This window comes from Acomys russatus, chromosome 3, assembly GCF_903995435.1.
Source record: "Acomys russatus chromosome 3, mAcoRus1.1, whole genome shotgun sequence".
NCBI lineage: Eukaryota > Metazoa > Chordata > Mammalia > Rodentia > Muridae > Acomys > Acomys russatus.
In genome coordinates, this window is record NC_067139.1 from 26611450 (window position 1) to 26634057 (window position 22608).

General features: G+C 43.2%; 3 protein-coding genes across 3 annotated transcripts in view; 2 read left to right on the forward strand and 1 right to left on the reverse strand.

Annotated features, from left to right (window-relative positions):
* Sirt5 (sirtuin 5) overlaps positions 1 to 9191 on the forward strand; it is a 31227-nt gene extending 22036 nt beyond the window's left edge. The window contains exons 6-9 of the mRNA XM_051170567.1: positions 823 to 876; positions 3379 to 3502; positions 5484 to 5599; positions 8901 to 9191. Coding sequence (XP_051026524.1) covers positions 823 to 876; positions 3379 to 3502; positions 5484 to 5599; positions 8901 to 8976 — 370 coding nt within the window. The 3' untranslated portion in view covers positions 8977 to 9191. The remainder of the gene's footprint in view (positions 1 to 822; positions 877 to 3378; positions 3503 to 5483; positions 5600 to 8900) is intronic.
* A 3191-nt stretch (positions 9192 to 12382) lies between these two features.
* Nol7 (nucleolar protein 7) lies at positions 12383 to 16276 on the forward strand. Its single transcript, XM_051170577.1, has 8 exons — positions 12383 to 12669; positions 12753 to 12813; positions 13281 to 13339; positions 14562 to 14590; positions 14813 to 14894; positions 15584 to 15705; positions 15790 to 15867; positions 16061 to 16276. Exons 1-8 carry the CDS (start codon positions 12416 to 12418, stop codon positions 16138 to 16140), a joined length of 765 nt encoding a protein of 254 aa, XP_051026534.1. The 5' UTR covers positions 12383 to 12415; the 3' UTR covers positions 16141 to 16276.
* Positions 16277 to 17390: 1114 nt separating this feature from the next.
* The window catches only part of Ranbp9 (RAN binding protein 9), a 77222-nt gene continuing 72004 nt past the window's right edge, over positions 17391 to 22608 (reverse strand). The window contains exons 13-14 of the mRNA XM_051170591.1: positions 21620 to 21731; positions 17391 to 17929 (exon numbers count right to left, since the gene is read on the reverse strand). Coding sequence (XP_051026548.1) covers positions 17799 to 17929; positions 21620 to 21731 — 243 coding nt within the window. The 3' untranslated portion in view covers positions 17391 to 17798. The remainder of the gene's footprint in view (positions 17930 to 21619; positions 21732 to 22608) is intronic.

The window sequence follows — 22608 nt, forward strand, 5'->3', positions numbered from 1 at the left end:
GAAGCATAAGACTAGACACTGTACAGCTATCTGACGAAAGAACTATTTGCCTCATAATTTACCATGCTAAATAAAAACTGTCAGATGCCAGAGTATTTTCTCTGTAATCCCAAAGTTTTATTTATACAATTTCATGTCCCAGCTTCACTTCTCTGTTAAGAGACCACAAGAAAGCACAGGGAAGGGTTAACTGTGACAGTGGCAAGGGTGTAGGGGGGGTTATTGGTAATTTTTATCTCTCCTTCATTTCATTGAGAATTTTCCAACTTTTTTGTTTGTCTGGTTTGTTTGTTTGTTGGCTTGTTTGTTTTTGTTTTTTGAGACAAGATTTCTTTATGTAACATCCCTAGCTGTCTTGGACTCACTTTGTAGACCAGGCTGGCCTCAAGCTCTCAGAGATCCATCTGCCTGTGCCTCCCTAGTGCTGGATTACAGGCCTGAGTCACCACACCTGGTTCATTTTCCATCATTTTTATGATGAATGTTTATTATTGTTATAACTAGGAAAAACTTAAGAGTCAACTGAAACTACTGAGAAAAAAATAATCTTCTGGGTCATTTCAGAGCAGTGTAAACTTATAGAAGTAAAATACTACCACGATTCCATTGGAGGAACATCAGACTTAACCTAGGCAGCCTCCCCTACACAAATTCCCTCTTGAGGCAAAACCAACAGTCAGTGTTCAGGGCTAGTTCTACTAAGGTAGCGTGCAGGAGCTGCCTTCATACCATATGCCACCAGGCAGATAGACAGATGACTGTGTCACCTTCTTCATTTGCCATTCCCATTGGCATCATTCTCATTAACACTATTTATTTCAGGGCCCCAGAACCAGAAACTCAGGACGCCAGGATCCCAGTCGACAAACTCCCTCGGTAGGTAAAAAACTGATGTGCATATCTGGTGTTCAGCATTGAAGAAAAGAAGGGCTGGAGAGATGGCTCAGTGGTTAAGAGCACTGGCTGTTCTTCCAAAAGTTCTATTCCCAGTACCCACATGGCAGTTCACAACTGTCTGCAATTCCAATTCTAGGGCATGTGACACCCTCATCCAGACAAACATGCAGGCAGAACACCAGTGCACATAAAATAAGGTAAAAAAAAAAAAGTATAAAAAATAGAAATAAAAAATCTTAACTTTTTTTTTGTTGTTGTTAAGTGAGATGCCTTTTAAGTGTGTACAAATGCAGCAGTCATCCCTCAGGGCAGAAGGACAAAAGATGAAGTATCTTCCAGGTGGTTTTTAGAAAGCCAGTGTCACTCTGTTGCCCAGGCTGGCCTCCAGCTCCTAGGCTCAAGTGATCGCCCTGCCTCAGGTCCCTAAGTAGCCACAAATGCACTACATGGCTTTGATCTCTCTGTTTTGAGTCCTCACAGATCTCTTGGGGTCTGGGAAGTTTCTGAGGTCGTTCTATGACAGATGGTGATCTGTGCACAGGAAACACACCATAATAATAATCTAATTAGTGAATTGCCCTCCTCCTCTTCTTCAGTGTGACTCCTAATCCAGGACTGAGGAGGTGGCAAAAGCCTTGCCTTTCAGAACTTTCAGAACTAAAAAAATGGGGCTGGATAGACTGCTCAGCGGTTAAGAGCACTAGCTGCCTTTCTAGAGGACCTGAGTTCACCTGCTTGTAAGCCCAGTTCCAGGGGATCTGATGCTCTCTTCTGGCCTTGAGGGCCCTGCAGGCTATTGGTACACATGCTTAAATGCAGCCAAAACACCCACACACATTAATTAATCTAAAATAATCAAAATAGACTTTTGTATGTTATAAAGTACATTAGATTATAAAATTGTCAGTTTTTCAAAACCAGACATTGAAACAGTGCTTCCAAAAGATGTTTCTTGGAGGCCGGAAGACGGTCAGTGGGTAAAGTGCTTTCTAGGCAAGCAAGAGAACCTAATGTGGCTTCTCAAGACTCCCAGAAGAGCTAGGCATTGCTATGAGTGCCCGTAAGCCCAGCGCTGACACACGGAATCTCGGGGCTTGCTGGACAGCCAGTCTAGCCAGAACAGCAACCTCTAGGCTTAATCTATCTCAACAGGTAATATGGAGAGCAGTAGGGGCACATGCACAGGCAAGAGCATCAGCACACGGGTGCCCATGTGCACATGCACAAAATGAGGCAGGCAGACCTCTGTGAGTTCCCGCCCAGCCAGAGCTACATATTGAGACCATGCATCTAGAAACAAAACAAAACACAGACAAACAAGCTTTCACTTTTAAAATTATGTCTGTGTGTGTGTGTGTGTATGCCTGCATGATGGGTATGTGCACCCGAAATGTGGTGCTCTCGGAAGTCAGAGGCATTTGGATTCCCTTAAGCCTGAGCCAAAGATGGTTGTGAGCCACCAGACTAGCTCGGGTCCTCTGCAAGAGCGGCATGTGCTCTTTACCACCGAGCCATCACTCCAGTCCCGAATCAGTGCTCTCTCAAAAGGCCTTATATTCTGTTGACACTTCTCTGGTTTATTTTAACCACAGAGCCTTTTCTTTTCTCTTTCTTTGTTTCTTTTTCCCTCTCTTTCTTTTCATTTCTTTTTTTCTTTCATTTATTTATTTATTTATTTATTTTGAGACAGGGTTTCTCTGTGTAGCCTTGGCTGTCCTGGAACTAGCCCTGTCTAGACCAGGCTGGCCTTGAACTCACAGAGATCTGCCTGCCTCTGCCTCGCAAGTGCTGAGATTAAAGGTGTGCGCTACCACCACCTGGCTAAGAAGAGAGACTTTTAAGGTTGAGCCTGCTGGCACAGGCTTGTAATCCTAGCTATTCTGAAGGTTGAGGCAGGAAGACCACAAATGTATTGCTAGCCAGTCCACGAGTGAGTTCAAGGTCAGCTGGGGCAATTTAGCGAAACTCTTATCTCAAAGTCAAAAGTCAAAAAGGAGTCCGGGGAAGCGGCCTGTTGGTAGAACTCCTGCTGTACTGCAAGCAGAGAGCCCCAGGTTCCAGCAACAGGCAGAGCGAGGCGGACGAGAGAGGACTTAGAGGCACAGAGGACTTGGCAGGAGGCCAGTCTCACGAAAGAAGTAATCTGAAAAAGCAAATGGAGGTCATTGGTGGAAATCGTTGGTTTAGGCGTTGGGGCCAGCTTGGAGCTGCTGCTGTCTCCCGGTGCGGGCAATGGGAGCGTGTTTGTACCAGTGAGTGCAGTAGCCAGGGAGAGGAATACACTTTAAAGCCAGGTCAGACTTAGCTCAAAAAGTGTCTGTACAGCTCAGTGGATGAAGGCAAGACAGGAACTTAGTGCCTGCATCCCTGGCAGGCTCCCATCTGCTGGCCTGCTGGCCTGGTGGCAGCCAAGCTTTCCTGGGAGCCTGGGCAGTCCTGGCCCAAGCAGTTGAAGATGCCTTAAGACTGACCCTCTTCCAGGTGTGAGGAGGCAGGGTGCGGAGGCTTGCTGCGACCTCATGTGGTGTGGTTCGGAGAAAACCTGGATCCTGCCATCCTGGAGGAAGTGGACAGGGAGCTCGCCCTCTGTGACCTGTGTCTAGTGGTAGGTCGCCTTCATCCCTCATCTTCAGGCTCTGGAAAGATGGGTGGAGGGTCTGGTTGCCATCCTCTTCACTTCTTCTTTTCTTTTTCTTCCTTGTCCTTCTACCCCCATCTTCCTCCTTTTCTTTCTTTCTTTCTTAATTTTAAGATTTATTTATTTATTATATATACAGTGCTCTGCCTGCATGTCCACCTGCAGGCCAGAAGAGGGCATCAGATCCTAGTATAGATGGTTGTGAGCCACCATGTGGTTGCTGGGAATTGAACTCAGGACTTCTGGAAGAGCAGTCAGTGCTCCTAATCTTCCTCCCTTTCGTCTTCCCTTCTTCCCTTGCTGAAAGGCACGTATGGAAGTCTCATAGTGTCCTGCAGACAAAAGAAGCAATAAATATGATCTTTTTTAAAAAAAAGATCTTATTGTTTCTAATGATGCTTAGGTATGTGTATCTGCATGTGGTTATGGACTCATGAGGACACGTGAGTTCAGTGTCCTCAGAGGCCAGGGACTTTGGGTCCCCTGGAGTTACAAATAGTTGAGAGCCACATTGTGGGGAAGCATCATCTTTTGTTTTACTTACCTATCAGGTGTGTATGCATGATCTTTGCGTGTGACTGTGCCACATGCACTTGTGGAGGTGAGGAGACACCTCTGTAGAGTCAGTTCCCTCCTTCCACCTTGACCTGGTTTCTAAGGACAGAGCTCAGGTTGCCTGGCTTTTACAGAAAGCTCCTTTACCTGCTGGGCCATTTCACCGGCCCTGGCCTAGATCGTGAAGTGATGCGCGCTCATTATTAGATGTCATTGATAAAACGTGAGCGGATCAAAGCAGAAGAAGGAAATTAGAAACCTCTCCATTGCACCATCTGGAAATAGTCACCAGTAGCATTGTGATTGTCTTCTAGAGCAGGAGTGAGTGAACGGCAGCCTCTGGGTCGACACAGTCCTGTGCCCTGTTTCGTGAATAGTTGTATCAGAACCGCTGCGGTTCCACACACAGTCTGTGACTGCTTCTGTATCTCAGTATCAGAGCTGTGGCAGAGACGGGATGGTCTACAGAGCCTAACAATTTTACTGCATGGCTCTTTTCACAAAAAAAGTTGGCCACTTCTGATCTAAACCCTTCCTCGTGCAGGTGTATAGGTGTCAGATACACGATGCACATTCTGTCTTGAGACCGCTTTGTTCATATAATAATTGGCATATTCCACACCCACATTTCCAAAGCTGCCACATCCTTTAGTTTAACTGTCCCACGGGCGATGCACTGAGAAGATCCTATCGCAGGGCATTTGGGTTGTTTGAGTAGCATCTGATACATCCTCCTGCCTCTACCTCCCACACGCTAGGATCACAGGCACGTACCCTACGCCCAACTTAGGCTGTTTCAGATTTTGGTATTTTAAGCAACGTTGCGTGACTATCCATGGACAGGAATCTTAGCATGTTCCTCAAGCAGTTTCCTTAAGACACGTCCCCTAAAAGTAGAATTAACTGGAAAAAGTACACTGAGTTCAGTTCCTTTAGTACATGTTTAAAAGCTGAGGCATTTGTCCTGGGTCTGTTTCTGTTCTGTATTTACCGCACACAGCCCATGTTGAGTGCAACCTCTGTGGTCATGGTCATTAGTGAGGAACCAATGCGCTTTACACAATGTGTTACGGCCTTTCCACTCCTGCGGAGGGTGTGTGCACGTGTCAAAAGGTTAATGGTGATTACTTCCCACCTTAAAGAAAGAACATTTGCATGTCAAAGACCAGAAGAAAAGCACCCCGAGTCCTGTGCTTTGGGTCATTTCTTGGCTTCTCTGTCCATTCATGTAACTGCCCTCTTGTGTCATGTGTTCTTCCCCACTTCCAGTGGTTGGCCAAACACCAGACAAGTAATGCCTTTCACTGGTCCCCATACTGCACTTTCCTCACACCTCTAGCTACCACCCTGCCTGTGTAAGTTTCCCCATGTCTCATTTCCCCTTGCTTTGTAGGTGGGAACGTCCTCTGTGGTCTACCCAGCTGCCATGTTTGCCCCTCAGGTGGCTTCCAGGGGAGTCCCAGTGGCTGAGTTTAACATGGAAACCACCCCAGCCACCAACCGATTCAGGTACAGGATGACAGAGCTGGATGACGTGAGGTGGAGGGGTGTGTGGAGATGTCATCCCCATAAACTACAGTTCTGATTTCTGTGGAGGACAAGAGAAAGGAGAATGAGGGCAGAGAAAGAGGGGTGTGTCTTTTCGTTTTGATATGCAGTTGACGTTTATAAAAGAACAAAATACCATTAACTGCAGACTGGGGTGGCTATGTTTCTCTACATGGGAGTTTCCATAGAACTTTTGTTGTTGTTGTTTTTATCACATTGACACGTTGTATTTTTCTCTGGACTTATACTTACATTTGTAATTTTCAAGTAGATGAGGTCACAGCCTTTACGTGTAGGTGAGAGGTTCCATTTCCTCATCCGAATGGCTTTCTTGGGTGAGTGCTGTTACAATGAATGCCAGGCATTTTCCGATTTCCTCAAAGTTTCGATTGATGGAACCCCAGAGGTCCTTACAATGCCAGGATTTGTACATGGCTGAAACAGAGATGGGGTGTGGCTCACCATGGCTCTGCGTGGGGCCCTTCAGCACTTGGACCCCTCAGTGCTCTCAGCCGGCATGTAGTCCTTTTCTCTGATCTTTATGATTTAACTGACGTACTTGGCATACGAGACACAGTCCCGAGGAGCAGACAAATCAGATACCCAAATCAAGCCTACCCTGTGAAGACCAGATGCTAGCGGTCAAGACTGGCAGGAAACAGTATGGTGGTGGGCACATTACCCACTTCAGGCTGCTGAGGAGAGCCTGGTGCAGCTGGATGGGGGTGGGGAGGAGGGCAGACAAGCATCAGGACATGGTGGGGTCCCTATGGCAAGCTCCAAGAGATAAAAGAATACACTAAAAGGATCATCTAAAAGAAGAATTTTCATTATTTTGGGACTAGCTGATACAAAGGCCCAAGGTAGACATACAAGTGGGCAGTGTGAGCACCACTAAGATGTCCACCTGGCTGCAGGGATTTTGAGTGGGGAGAGTCCAGGAGAGGTGATTAGGAGTAATAAAGTAACTCTGGTATGTGGAGAGGGAAGGCACTTGCAGCTGAACACTAATGGCTGGTGGAGGCCAGGCATCTAAGGAACCAGCCCCAGGACCATGTAGACAGTAATGCCGTTTATCACGGGTTTGAAGAGCCCTTGCTCTTAAGACACAGTGGCCACCTTTGATAGAGTAGTTGAGTGCTCACCTGGCTGTGCCATCATAGGTGGGGGACAAGACCTTCTTGCCTTGGCTGTGTAGCTGAGCCCCTATTGATCTCTTAATCTAAAAGTTACTTAAGAGAAGTCTAAAGACAAGAACACATGCATGCCTTGAATTTTATATATACGTAGACACACATTATCTATGTCATTGTATATGTGTATATATTTCAAGCACAAATGAATCGCCGTTAGCTTTGTCTTTAACACAGTGGCCTTTTGTTTGAGATGGGATCTGCTAGCAGGAGCTCACCTTTCCTCATTCCTACAATTTTCCCAGTGTTCCGTTAATCTTCCCAAAGATAAGGATCACCCCAGCCCTTACAAATAAACCAAAGCGGACACCCAGACTTCCTGAATCAGCATTTACAGCTGGAGGTAGCTGTGTATACTTTAACAAATGGTCGATGGGTTCTTGACAGGAACTCTGTGTGTGTGTCTGTGTGTGAGTATGTGTGCACAAGTGCAGATGCCTGTGGAAGTCAGAGGCTTTGGACCTCTTGGAGCTGGAGTTACAGGCTGTTGTGAGCTGCAAGATGTGGGAGCTAGGAACTGTGCTCTAGTCTTCCGCACGTAGCTGTGGAGCCCTTTCTCGAGCCCCTCTAGTTTATTTTCTATTTAACTTTGTAATGCTGGAGATTGAACTCAGAGCCTGTGCATGCTAGACAAGCCCTCTAAGATAAATCTTCAGCCCAAAATACACACCATATTTTAGTTTAATGTGTAGCCCAGGCTGGCCTCGAACTCATGATTCTCCTGTCTTAGGTGTGCTCTCAAGCCCTTGTCATGCGCTCGTGGCTGCTTGTTTGTCCTCCAGTGACAGGGATGTAGACAGGCAACACAGCCCAGAGTCCAGCCACTCGGCTACTCTCAAAGCTGATTTTAATTTTATGCAATCACATTTGTCTACTTTTGCTTCTGTGGCCCATGCTTTGAGAATCATATCGAAAAGCCCATTGCCTTGACCAGTGTTGTGGAGTTTTCCCGCCCTCTATGTTTTCTTCTAGTAGTTTTGAATTGCTTTTTATATATTGAGTGATGTGAGGGTCCAGTCTCATTTCTCAGCATGTGACTATCTGATTTCCCAGTACCATTTGTTGTAAAGACCTCCCTTTCCCATTGTGTCACTGGGACACAAGCTCAGTTGACCACAGACATACAGATTTATTTCTGGACTTCATTCCGTAATGCTGGTTGGTGTGTCTATCCTTAAGCCTGTGTCATGCTATTTTAATTCCTATCATTTTCTACTATATTGGGAAGATGTCATTTACCACAGAGAATCTGGCCTTGTTCATTGTGCTCATGAGTTTATCAGTTATTGAGGTTTGTGTATTTATCTATGAGTTTTAGGATTATTTTACCTATCTCTATGAAAAATGACATTGGAATTACAATAAGGATTATATTGCAGTATGGATATTTTTAACAATATTAACTCTCCTAATCCATGAACATGGGATACCTTTCCATCCATTTGTGTCTTCATATATAGAAAATATGGATACATATATAATTTCACTTATGAATTTGTATCACACTGGGAAAACACACTGCAATCATGTCTCCTCCACCAGTCAGAATAAAAGTCTTATATCACACAGGCTATAGACAGTTATCTGTGTAGCATTTTGTACTGTCAGAGCTTGGATTAAGGAAGTCCGTGAAAGTTAGATTTTGTGGTGCATACTTTTTTTTTGTTTGTTTGTTTTTCTTTTTGTTTTTTTTCGAGACAGGGTTTCTCTGTGTATCCTTGGCTGTCTTAGACTCACTTTGTAGATCAGGCTGACCTCGAACTCACAGTGATCCACATGCCTCTGCCTCCCAAGTGCTGAGATTAAAGGCCACCACTGCCTGGCTTGTGGTGCATACTTTTAATCCTGGCATTTGGGAGGAGAGACTGGCTAGCCTGGTCTACATGACAAGTTCTAGGGTAGCCAGGGTTACATAGTGAGACCCTACCCTGAAAAAAAGGTCATTAAACAATTTAAATACCATTAGTTGTATGTTATTATTAGCTATAGTTGTATGCCATCAGCTGTAGCTGTGTGCTCATTTTGTAACCTGTACTTACTAATTCTGCTGTATTGCTCTTGCTATTTAGGTTTCACTTTCAGGGACCCTGTGGGACAACTCTACCTGAAGCCCTTGCTCCCCACAAAACTGAAAGGATTTCTTAACTGTCCTGTAGAATGAGAAGATCATGTAGCACCAAACCAGGCCACCAACAGGAGACATGGTTTTGTGGATGGTGAGCTGAACTTCAAAAAATCTAAAAGTACGCTCCGAGCCCCCAGCAGACAGTCTGTCTGTCAAGTGATTGGTCTTCCAAATACCAACAGCAAGTGTGTTTTCTCTGGGTCAAGTGTCAAGTTCTTCCATTTTATTAGATTAGAACTGTTTTAAATTTTATATTACTGGAAAGAAAAGATTTGTATTTAAATTGCTTGAAAAGAAGGTAATTATTCTGATTGTGTGTTGGGCAAAGATAGAAATAGAGAATTAAAACACTAAAAGTTAAACCCTAGGATTTATTTATTTATTTATTTATTTATTTATTTTTTACAAATGTCTGTGGAAAACGAACTATCCTTTATAGCCGATAACCTATGGCCTAAGGATGTTCCTCCAAGAGTGCCTTTGCCAGGGCTTCTTTTCCTTTTTAGTATTGACCACGCTTGGATGCCTTACCTTAAAGAATCTGGAATCACTTACAGCAAGAACTCATGCAAAGTGAGAAATGGGACCAGCAAGTAGAGATGCCAGGATGAGAAAAAAGAGCACTGCAAATCCAGGATGTAGCGGATGAGCTGCCTCCAAGGAAGGGAGAGATGGGTGCTCATTGCTTCATCTCATAAGCGAAGGGCACTTCGTTTCTGCTGGTCGACATCACTGTTTAACGAAGGCCGCATGTAGTCGCCCCTGGTCTGAGAGCTCTGTGAGACCCTGAAAAAATGACCTTTTTACCTTGCAGTAAAGTAGTGAGAATGCTGCCCCGTCTTTCAGCTCCACCTGCCGATGCAGCCTGGGCCTGGATGAGAGGGATGAGGGGCCTAGAGGGACGCAGTGGCCATCAGCAAAGAGGATGAAGGGCAGACATACACAATGCTCTCCCATGGATCCAGGTAGTGCTCCAGGTAACTGCACCTGGACTGTCTTACCTCAGCCGCTCCCATTTATTTGAATACCCTGGGCTTCTGTTAATAGTCAACCTTTCTCATGACTGTGACCAAAATACCGGACAAAACTTAGTGTAAAGGCTGAAAGGTCAGAGGAACGCATCATAGCAGGGAAGACGTGGGGAAGGAACCGGCTTGGCCCATGGCTGCCCAGAAAGCTTTAGAAAGGACTTCCAGTTTCTCTCTGCTTGCTTTCTCTTTCTCCTTTGTGTGCAGTCTGCTCCTCACCTTCAGGGTATTACTCCTCCAGTGCACCCTGAGAACTCAACACAGGCACACTGCACTCAGTGTTTGCCCAACCCTGCACGGCTGCCTGCTGGGAACCTGCTGGGAGCAACCTGCAAGTGAAGAAATGACATACATGGAACACAGGACAGAAAGCCAAGCAGAAAAGCTGGGGCCAGGTGGTTTGTGTGACCCTGATGGAGGACACCTATGCAGCCTGGAAACTCAGCAAGTGGATTATGTGCAGCACAAGGGAGAGGGGGTGCAACTGTCTCCACGGGAGGACTCTGTGGGGAGGCAGTCTAAGGTTGCGGCCATCTTCGAGGAGGGAGCTGTGGTTGCTAGTTTTTGCACACACTGTCACCACTGGCACAGGACAACATTTGTGTTTCCCCAAACCTGACCTGGGGAAGGCTTTGCCATTCCCATGGATCTGAGGCATTGGGGTCCTTGACACTGACATGGCTGTACCCCTGTCAACAGTGTGCGTTCACTCAGTACTTCATGGCTCCTCATAGGTGTTTATTAATCCAATCATGTTGACAATTGAAATGATCTACTACAGGCAGCAAGGTACAGTTACGTGTACTATATATATATATATATATATATATATATATATATATATATATATATATATATGTGATTGTCATTTGTAACAAATCCTAAAAGTCCTTTGTATGACGGAGATAGATTCTCCGACCCACTGGGAATCTGGAGAACTAGGTGGTTGTTTGTAACTCCATGCTATTTGAAAAAGGTATGTGTATGTGTGTGTGTGTGTGTGTGTGTGTGTGTGTCTGAAGTGGGTACGTATACTGCAGGGCAGAGCCACATTGGAACCCCTGGAACCAGAGCTATAAGTGGTTATAAGACGCTTGACATGGGATCTGGGAATGGAACGTAGGTCCCCTGGAAGAGCAGGAAGTTCAAGTTCTCTAACTGCTGAACCATCTCTCCTGCCTCGGTGACACTTTTAGTGCAAATTTTGTACATACAGCTCCATCCTGTGCTTGTAATAGATTTGGCCTTCAGCTGAGCGTTTTCTAAATGTTAGTTCCGGTAGGGATCAGCACACTGCCGCAGACATTCGATTTATTTTCTTGAGATAGCTTTCACTTTAGCTCAGGCTGGCCTGGGATTTAAGGTTTTCTTGCTTCTGCTTTAAATTTTTGCTGGGCTTTAAGGCATGTGTTACTGTGCCTGAGTCTGAGAGCATTTTTTAATTTGTATTTTCTATCTGCCCAAGGCCCAGAGGTTTCAGAGCCCCCTCCCTCCCCAGCACTTACTTTGTTTTGTTTTTTTCTGCTTCCCCCTTCCCCCAGAGTTTCTCTATGTAGTCCTCTGTGTAGTAGTTTCTCTGGCTGTCCTGAAACTCACTCTCTAGACCAGGCTGGCCTCGAACTCAGAGAGATCTTGCTGCCTTTGCTTCCCACTGCCGGGATTAAAGGCTTTTGCCAACACTGGCCTTGTTTTGTTCTTTTTGTCCACACTTGCTTTGTTGTTTTTAATTGGAAATTGCTTCTAAGAGATAACAAGATTTAGAAGTACAAAGTTTATATGATGTAACTAACCATTTGTTGAACATATATGGTAGACATCAGAGATCAGTGATTTCAGAGTGGTTGCGGCAACGGCCATGTGAACTGATTACAGAGGGTAGAAGAGTGACAGAAACGTGTGCAAGGTTTAGAAAATAGTGTGGCCATGGGGTGGATGTTTCTGTCCTTGAACTTAGTCTGGAAGATTGCAAGTGTCAACAGTTCTGCTTCAGGGAACACCTATCAGAGAGGACAGTTCATCCAAAAGCATGGCTTCATTGGGAAAGGAATCATTTCGTATTGTAAAATGGATAAGAGACTGGAAGTCACAAGGGCTTTGTGTTCCCAGAAAATATGCGACAGAGGGATGTATCCCGCAAGCAATGATGCTCTTTCATTCATTCATTATTTACTACGCCCCGGCCGCTGTTCCATATAGATCAAAGCAACCTGGGAACCAAAAGAAAAAAAGGCAGAGATACTGGGCATTGTAGTGCTGTCCTTTCCCTCCCAGACTGACTGATAACCATGAGACGACACGTCCTTTTTCCGCGCACACGCCCTGGCGGGTTTTTTGTGGCCTCCGAACCAACAGGGGGCGTAGGGAGCGCGCGTCGCGCACAATTAGCGGCTGCTTCCGGGTCAAGGGTCAGACAGCCGTCTTTCCGTTGGCCATGGTGCAGCTCCGGCCACGTTCGTCGCGTATTCCCGCGCCGGCAGAGGCGATGGTAGACGAGGACCAGCCGACCTCGGAGGAGGTGGAGCACGGCCTGCTGCTTGCGCAGCCCAGCAGCGGCGCAGCCGCGGAGCCGCTGGACGAGGACGAGGACGAGGACGGAGACGACGAAGCCCCGGAGGAGCTGACTTTCGCTAGTGCCCAGGCGGAAGCGAGAGAGGAGGAACTGCGCGTGCGCGAGAGCGCTCGTAGGTGCGGTGCCCGCAGCAGAGAACCGGGCTGCTGGCGCGACTCCCTGGGCTCGGCCCGCGCTGATTTGTCCTCTTTTCTCCTAGGGATAAAACGCTGCTGAAGGAAAAGAGGAAGCGGCGCGAGGAGCTATTCATCGAACAGAAGGTTGGGGGCGGGACGTGTCGCTTTGAAAACATTGCCGGGGCTAGAGTTCTAAAGGCCCCTTTAGGATACGGTATTGGAGCTGGGCACGGGCTGGTATTTCTTGGTATCTGCCCTTGAAATACTGGGTCTTATCGGCTTCCAGAGGTAGTGGGGTTTTCTTGAGTTTAAAAAAATTCTAAACTAGGGCTAATAATTACTTATTTCACACCCCAGAGATATGACTTAAAGTGGCCATGCCTTTCTATTCATAAGAAGGACACTTAAACGTTGAGCTACTTTGGATACAAAGCATGTTTTTGGGTACAGAGAATGTTTTGGGCCTTTTAAGCCCAGTCTTTCTGTTGGCTTACAGGTAGCGGGGCAGTGGCCCAGATACAGGGCTGTTTGAAATAAGTAACGTTAAAAACAACTCTGGACGTACCTGTACATCGCTTTTAACATGTCTTCAAATGTCTTTATTCCAAAAGAAAAGAAAGTTGCTTCCAGATGCTGTTTTAGAGCAGCTAACTACAGCTTCAGAGCCTGAGTAAGTAACCGGGCTTCCACGTACGTGAAGCCATCTTTGATTTAAGTCTGTACAACTTAAGTCTCCCCAACTTAGAAGCTACACAGTGGTTTTGGAGTTCCAGATCCTAGTCTATCAAGTAACTTTGCCCAGCACCTGTCGTGGAGCAGGATGGATGGTAAATAGACGGCTTAAAATTTGTCATTGAGGGTCTGGAGAGATGGCTCAGAGGTTTAGAGCACTGAGGGCTCTTCCAGAGGTCCTGAGTTCAATTCCCAGCACCACATGGTGGCTCAGAACTATCTATGATGAGATCTGGTGCCCTCTTCTGGCATGCAGGTGTATATGCAGGCAGAACACTATGTAATAAATAAATACATCTTTAAAACAAAAGACTTGTCATTTAGTGTTGCAGTAGGCATTGAGCCAGAGCTCCTAAGACCCAAACTTTACTTAAGCTTATTTTACCTGCCACCATTTCCTTTAGAAGCTTATGTTTGTCTTTATTCCATGAAATAAGCCCCACTGAATTTTTCCTTTGCTCTTGGGACACCTCCACACATTCTGTTTTTCTAGACAGGGTTAGGCCTTCCTAGAACTCACTCTGTAGACCAGGCTGGCCTTAAACTCAGATTTGCCTGCATCTGCCTCTCAGTGCTGGGTGGGACCTTTGTGTATTCTAAATTCTGAAGTCCTTTTAAACCAGTATAATAGTTCCAATTTGTTGGTTATTTTTCTCGTAAGTGTTCAAGATCCGTTAGGCAAATGAGCAGGTGTTTGTGCTGTTTGGTGAAGTCCTTGTCTTTCATAACCATGGCCGTCCCCCATCACTTTCGGTAGTTGCTTCTGTGTTTCTTATTCCAGGCAGTTTAGTCAGGTGATAGTTACTGGGAGCTTGCTCTTTGTCTCCAGTGTCCAAACTGCTGGATGAATCGTCTTTATCATGAGACAGACACCACCCTTTGCTTGGTATTTGAAGTGCTAAGTTATAAAAACGGTCCCTGATAATTCACATTAACAAGCATACTCTCTGTATGCCTAACAGTGCTCAGATTTCAATTCTAAGGCCGGTGATCCGCCTTGCTAGCTCAGTGACTGGGACTTGGTGTCAGTACTGTGTGGTATATGAGTAAAAAATTAAGGGAGTAGTCATGAAGCCAGAAGGAACTCGGGTTATTTGTTTTGAGTACTCTTTACTGCCTGCCATTCTGATCTTTTGTTTCCCCCTCCTCCCTCCCCATAGCATAAAGAAATCCTCAGAAAACATAAAAGGTATGAATTGTTCTCGTTTAAGTAACTTTATGTAAGGGTGAGGGCATTTTAGGGCTGTTTGTGGCCCTTGGGCCTAGACAAAATTGACTTCAGACTGGTCCCCATTATTTCTTCAAAATAAAACTGTACTCACATGATATGTAATCACTGAAGTGAGTGCCATTAAGTGTTAATTTACATGAATACTATTCACAAAGTGGATTTTTATTTTTATTTTTTTAGTTAATTTGAAAAAGAAAAATGAACACCATGCAAAAGGAAGAAACTCCAAGAAAGTTAAAATACAGACAGTGCAGTCTGTTGGGTAATGAGTTTTGTTCTGTTTTCCTAATGGGATGTAAAGTTTCCTTTTAAAAGTTTTGGCTTATGAGGGGAAGGTAGTATTGTATCAGATTGGGCTATTTGTAGGAAAAATACGTTTTAATAGTAACTTTTACTTGCTGCCTTAAAACTTACTTTTTTTTTTTTTTTTTTTTTGGTTTTTCGAGACAGGATTTCTCTGTGTAGCCTTGGCCATCCTGGACTCACTTTGTAGACCAGGCTGGCCTTGAACTCACATCGATTCGCCTGCCTCTGCCTCCCGAGTGCTGGGATTAAAGGCGTGCGCCACCACGCCTGGCTCTCTTTTTCTTATAAAATGGCATGTGATTTAGCTATATTGTGTGTGCATACAATCACTTAAAGACAATGGTGAGCAAAAACAAAATGATTTTTCAAAGTGAAGTCATGTAGGTGCTGGAAGTCATAATACAGCCCTGCCTTGCATTTGTGAGGCCCTGGGTTTGACAGCCCCTCACCCCCAACTGCCAAAAGGAGAAAAAAAACTTGGGTTAAGGATGTGGCTGAGCAGTGTAGTACTTGCTTTTAGTGTATGTGAGCCACCTTGGATTGACCCTCCCCAGCACCACACACACACACACACACAAAATTACATAGAAGTAGCATGTATGTGCCTTCTAATTTATTTTGACCTTTTTTTGTATTGAACACCAGTCAGACTAAAAGCTACTTGGCGGTAAGGCTAAAAGATCAAGAGCTGAGAGATTCAAGACAAGAAGCAGCCAAACACTTCATCCACAATTGTTTATATGGTTCAGAATCCAAGAGGACTACTGGTAATTTTCTTATGGACTGTGTCTGTCTGTCTGTCTCTTAGTTCTCACAATGATAAAGAAGTGACAGGTGGTTCTTCCCTTTAGCAAACAAGTTCCTGTCTCTGAACAATAAGAGACTACCAGTGAAAAAGGCTGCAGCCCAGTTTCTGAACAGCACCTGGGGTAAGCTGGAGTTTTCCTCTCTTGGCTTTAGTAGTTTACAGAGGGAATGGTTTTGGAAGGCGGTGGGACATGACTGTAGGTTGAAGATCTTTTACAGTACCCATTTATATAAACTAGACACTAAAAAATTCTGAAATTTGTTTCTCAGGGTTGAGAATTCTTAAACATGGAGGCTTCTGTTGTTGTGTCATAGGTGCTCAGAAGCAACAAGATGCCAAGAGGTTTAAAAAACGGTGGATGGCCAGAAAGATGAAAAAGAAAACTTGTAAGTGAATCGAAGTAAAGCTAAACGAAGAACCTGTACTTTGTGTGTATAGAATTTAAGGTTATTTGGTGTAGAGGATTTCTCAAAATCTAGTCATTTGTAAAAAGATCATTATAAAAACTATAAACCTTTTTGTTTGGGAAAGTGGCTGGCTACATTTTTTTCTGGAATACAAGAGTGTGTCCTGGAGGGAAGAGCGGTTAAAGAGAAGAGGGGGCTAAAGAGACCACCATTCAGAATTTTCAGTACAGTGGAAAAGCTGTTCTGATGGTATTGATGGGATTCCTGCTGTCAAGGAATAAGAAAAGAACACAGGAAAAAGAAACCCAAGAGTAGGTAAATAAATAGCTGCTGGAGAAGACCTAAACTTCAGCCAGCACCTTTGTGTGTCCATGGATTACATTCACCTGAGATAAGTGTTTTTGATCTTTAAAGAAAAGGTGTGTGCATGCACACATGGCATATCAGGAGACAATGTACATAGAGTCTTCCATACCATGTGGGTTCCAGTCACTAGACTAAAGTTGAGTTCAAGTCACCTGCTAAGCCATCAGTTCCTTGGCCTTGGAACAACTTTCCAAATTTTATTTTTAACTACTTTGGGGGTTTGCTTGGTTAACAGTTACAGTACTTGTTAAATTTCTATTTTTTTAAAATTTCCATCCACAATGTCAGGTTTGGCTACTGCAGTTACCTTAAGGCAGTCTTAGATTGTACAACTTGGGCTGCTAGTAGGATCAATAATAACAATTGCTCTAAAAAGTATGTGAGAACCTAATACATAAATTCAACTGACACTAATATCTGTAGAAGTAAATTTTTAATGGCTGGTTAATTATATCACTACATTTTTATTGCAATATAGTACTCATTTAAGCACTTAAAAATGGAAGGTGTACAAAGATTAAATTAAGACACGGTAAATTGACTAAATATTTGGTTTTTATATAAATAAAGGTCATAACCACACTGTTGACATGTAATACTGTTATAATACAACAGTTAAACTTGTGAGTCTACAACAGAAGTCATCTGTAGTTAAACAGGAAACAAAGTTGAAAAAGACCATGTTAAAACAAAACTACTGGGACTAACAGGTTGGGATTGTAAGTAGCAACAAACATACTCACTCAGCTCCTGAGTATTTCAAGTTTTACAGTACACATTAAAAATGATTTCTTCCATCAACACTATTAAATTCAAACTGTCGGATGTTTATGCATTTTGCAAGTTACACTGATTGAATGCTTACACAGGAGCGGGGGTCGGAACAGCTCCCAATTTGTAGTTTACATCACCCACATGCTAACACAAACACAACTTGTTCCATTTCCTTCCCCCCTTCTCCCCCCAACAAAGAAGGCAGGACTTTTGGTTTCTTTTAGGTAATTGTTTTAAAGGATTTCTGATGATCAATTTGAACGTCTGAAATTCAGTAATATTTTAACTCTTAGACAACTAAGAGGTTAAAAGATGGAAAATATTTTCTCCTAACACTAAGTTAGAAAATCATTTGCATCATGCTGTAAACTAGGAAGCAATGTAAAGCGACAAAAACCTGTCCCCAGTACATAATTAAAAAAATCTAAATTTCAAATCAGCAGAGCCGGTCTACTTCCATGTTGACTATTTGCCACAATGAAGTGTGAGCTCCTGAAGTGCATAGCTAATGTAGGTAGTCTTCCACTGTGGCAAATGCACAGGATCCAATTCCTGATCGAGCCATCAGTCCTAAACATTGTGTGGCCTGTCCCATTGCTAGGGCAAGTGGAGGTTGCTTTGGCAGATTGTGGGTTTCTAAGGAAAAAAAAGATTAGAAAATGGAAATAGCAATTAACCATCTTTCAATCAGGACAATACAACATTGAACTACCTGATAGCAAGGCAGGTTGATATTTTTAAGAAAAGTTCTTGCAGAACTAAGGTTTTTAAAAATTTTATCCATCCATCCATCCATCCATCCATCCATCCATCCATCCATCCATCCAATCTGTATAACAGTCCTGGCTGTCCTGGATTTACTTTGTAGACCAGGCTGGCCTTGAACTCAAAAGAGATCTGCCTCCCTGTGATTAAAGGCCTATTCCACCATACCTGCTCTTTTTGATCTATGGTCTCACTTTTTATTTTTGTCTGGCCTGGAGATCTTGTTAAAGTATACACTCAACCTTTTACTACTTTCTCAATCTTGATGGGGAAGATGTAACCTTACTACCCGTCTACATAGTCAAGGTCAGGAGACACTAAACCAAAAAATGGCAGTACCAGGTTTTCATTCAAAGTTTCCGGTGGTGATGCCCCATCCCTGTACATGAACTCCAGTGAGGGCTGTCAGCTGCCTCTAAGGTGCACTGGTAAATGTTATGCAGAAGCCAGTGAAGGCCTGTCAAGAGTACAGAGCAAAGCCACCCTAGAATTGAAGAGGCTAACCTCTAATCATTAGTTCAGATATTTTAATAAATTGAATGTTCTTGGGTGTTACACATCACAACCTTCAGACAGGTGTCTTTTGTTTATGATAGATTCCCTTTCTACAAACACGATGGTCTGAAAATGCAATCTGCTTGCCTTTGCCTCCTGAGTACTGGGGTTAAATGTGCAGTGACACAAGAGATGAAGTGAACTCAGGGCGACAGGACCCAAGACTCAAAAGCTAGTAATTTCTCTCTGGAGATGGTGTCTAAACTTTACAAAGACATTAGGTTAGTGAAACTAGTCAGTCCTCTGCAGGCAAAGTTAATGGGCAAAACCCATGACAGTGACTGCCAAGTTCTGATTACCCCAGCTCAAAGAGTTTGCAATACAACAGGGGAAAATTTTTTCTGAAGGAATGAAACACATTGAAATAAAAGCATGGATCAGATTAGTCAGAAAATACGGTGTAATAAAAAGGGGTCCGATGGGCCGGAGAGATGGCTCAGAAGTTAAGAGCACCGACTACTCTTCCAGAGGTCATGAGTTCAATTCCCAGCAACCACATGGAGGCTCACAACCACCTATAATGTGATCTGATGCCCTTCTGCAGGTGTACATGCAGGCAGAGCACAGTATACATAATAATAAATAAATACATCTTTAAAAAAAGGGGGAGGGTCTGAGGGTAAAGGTTATTGAGGCACCGATTTATTGATAAATACAAAGGAAAAAATGATTTAAAAAAAAAAGCCTAAGAGAGCACTCGGTTCATTATTACACTCTGACCAAAGGTTTAAGCATTTTTAAGCTTTTAAGAAATATATAACACTGGCCTTAAGTCTTAAGTTTGTTGCCTAAAATAGCAGATGTTTTCACTCCTATAATGCAGTAATCTTTTTTAAAAAAATATTTATTAAATTTTGTATACAATTTTCTGCCTGCCCACCAGAAGAGGGCACCAGATCTCATTATAGATAGTTATGGGCCACTATGTGGGAACTGAACTCAGGAAGTCTGAGCCATCTGTTTAGCCCCACAATGCAGTAGTTAAAAACAAAACAAAACAAAACAAAACAAAAAACCAACACTGGGAGGCAGAGGCAGGCAGATCGCTGTGAGTTCAAGACCAGCCTGATCTACAAAGTGAGTCCAGGCCAGCCCAGGCTAACACAGAGAAACCCTATCTTGAAAAACCAAAAACAACAACAAAAACCTTTAGAGTAAGTTGACATTTGCCCTATATGAGCACTATTATTACTATTATCATCATCATCATTATTATTACCAACAGATGATCTTCTAGAGCCACTGAAAATAAAACACAAGCAAAATTCGTGTTATTCTATACACAAATCCTAATTTTAAAAACTAACACAAGTTAGCATATTTCTTACTCCCAAATGGCAGCATTGACCCTTATCAAAATAAGGATAAACATGAGCACTCATCAAAATATAAATTATCTTCGAAGGAAAACAGTTCAGAAATTAATTTTTATGTGCTGATCAACTGACATTTCATAGTAACTACAGAATTTGCATAAATGTATTTGTTCAGTATGTAATTACTGTTAACATCACTGCAGTGACATGATAGGAACAGAACTAAACAACATATTCTAGTTTCACACTTCCTATACACACTGGTAGAGCCTCACTACTTAAGTTATCTGCTTGATTTAAACACAAATGTTTGAGTCCAGTGGTTGGTACTGTTTACATCTTTGTTTTTAAAATAAATAAGTTTATTTGTTTATTATGTATACAGTGCTCTGCCTGCATGTATGCCTGCACACCAGACGAAGGCAGCAGATCTCATTACAGATGGTTGTGAGCCACCATGTGGTTGCTGGGAACTGAACTCAGGTCCTCTGGAAGAGCAGCCAGTGCTCTTAACCTCTGAGCCATCTCTCCAGGCCCCTGCTTACCTTAAAGCACAGAAGCTATGATATGGAGAGCTCAGGTTACCCTTACTCCTTTAAACACTGAGTCAAAAGGTGCAGAATGGTATCAGGGTGAATCAAGCTGAGATTCCTGAGTATCCAAGTATTCCCTCCTAGCCTCACTTACCAGTGGAACAATTATCAAACTCTTCAGAAACACGCGCAAATTCCTTCCACAGCAGTCTAACCAAGTTTTGTTCAGTATATTAAACATAGCTACTGACATAGAAAGGTTCTATGTGTTCCTATATTTTTAATATAAAGTCACCTTTCTTACCTGAGCTAGTCAAAGACACATGTTAACTCAGTATTCCACAACCCAGGGCTTCCACAACTCAGACCCGGTGACATACACTTGGGAGAAACAAAAGGCCATCTTCTTGCCATGTCCACATCCTCCATACAGGAGGAGACGCTCAGGCCAAGTAGATGAGAGAATTTAAAAGAACAAAGCCTGCCAGGCATGGTGGTGCACACCTTTAATCCTAGCACTCGGGAGGCAGACAGATCTCTATGAGTTCGAGGCCAGCCTGGTCTACAGAGTGAGTCTAGGACAGCCAAAGCTACACAGAGAAACCCTGTCTTGAACCACCCACCAAAAAACAAAGCCTGTTATTTCTAGTCCCAAAATGAAGGCTATGGGCTACAGGGCCCCTCTATAGTGGTTTTTCCCTTAAACACAAAGACCACCTAAATACCCATTCTAAACAAGAATCTTTTTATTTTATTTTATTTTTATTATTATTTTTTGTTTGTTTGTTTGTTTGTTTTTTTGAGACAGGGTTTCTCTGTGTAGCCTTGGCTGTCTAGACTCGCTTTGTAGACCAGGCTGGCCTCGAACTCACAACGATCCGCCTGCCTCTGGGATTAAAGGGATTAAAGGCATGCGCCACCACCGCCCGGCTCCAAGAATCTTTTTAAGTGTTTATATATGTGCATATTCCAAGATATACTTCACAATTTAGCACTTTTTATTCCATCAGAATTCATGTACTGTTTGGTATGGAGGAAATTTTCAGTATTTTAAAAAGAATGACGTGTTCCTACTTTACTAAGACATGTTAAGACAGTATCTTCTCAATGTTGAAAGGACGTAGCTGAAATCTGGTTGACTTGCTTTTGTTACTTACCTAGTATTGCACTGTTAAGAGCTGAGCACACAGGTTCTCTCTGAATTGGATCAAGCTGATTTCCAACTGGACTATTCCAAGGATCTGAGTACGCTAGTAAACTAAACGCGTCCTGTTGAGAACAACGTCAGTGCAGATGGTTAAGCGGCTGCGCTCACAGCGGCTCCAGGTTGAAAGAAAGGTTAAGATACAGTCTTCAAACAATAGGTGACTATAACCTTTAAACCCAAGTTTATGGTTCAGAATGTAGCAAAGTCTAACTGGTTTTCAATTTTCTTGTTCATTTCTGCCATTCCTCCACTACTTTTACAACACAAGCAAAGCGGGGAAATTCAAACCAATTCTAAAGGAATAAACTAATATTGATGAAGGGAGAGAGACAAAACATCCAGAGGCTTTATCACATGTGACCACTGACATAAATTTGACACTAATAAGGCCCGCCTCATTTTTTAAGCAAACGTGGGGACTGGACTTATCTCACTGAATACTTCAAGTCTAGTAGTGGAAAAAATAAAGCCAAGATGAATCTTACAGACTTCAGCATATTATTTTCCAACTACCCTGAAGCAACTGCTCTTACAACTTTAAAAGAACTGACACATAGCTTTCTTTTCACTCCTCCTGTCTTAACCATGAAAGGCACATGATAGTTTCAGATACTGACTTCAAGTCTAAGCTATATCACTTGCTAACTTTGTAGATCCTTGCAAAAAACAAGTCTGTCTTTTTTATTTTTTTATTTTTTTTATTTTTATTTTTTATTTTTAACAAGTCTGTCTTAAATGCCAGTTGCATCACTTGATTGTGATTTTTTTTTAAAAGAATTTATTTATTTATTATTATTTATACAGTGCTCTGCCTGCATGTATGCTGCCCGCCAGAAGAGATCATTAGATCACATTATAGATGGTTGTGAGGCACTGTGTGTTTGCTGGGAATTGAACTCAGGACCTCTGGAAGAGCAGGCAGTGAGTGCCCTTAACCTC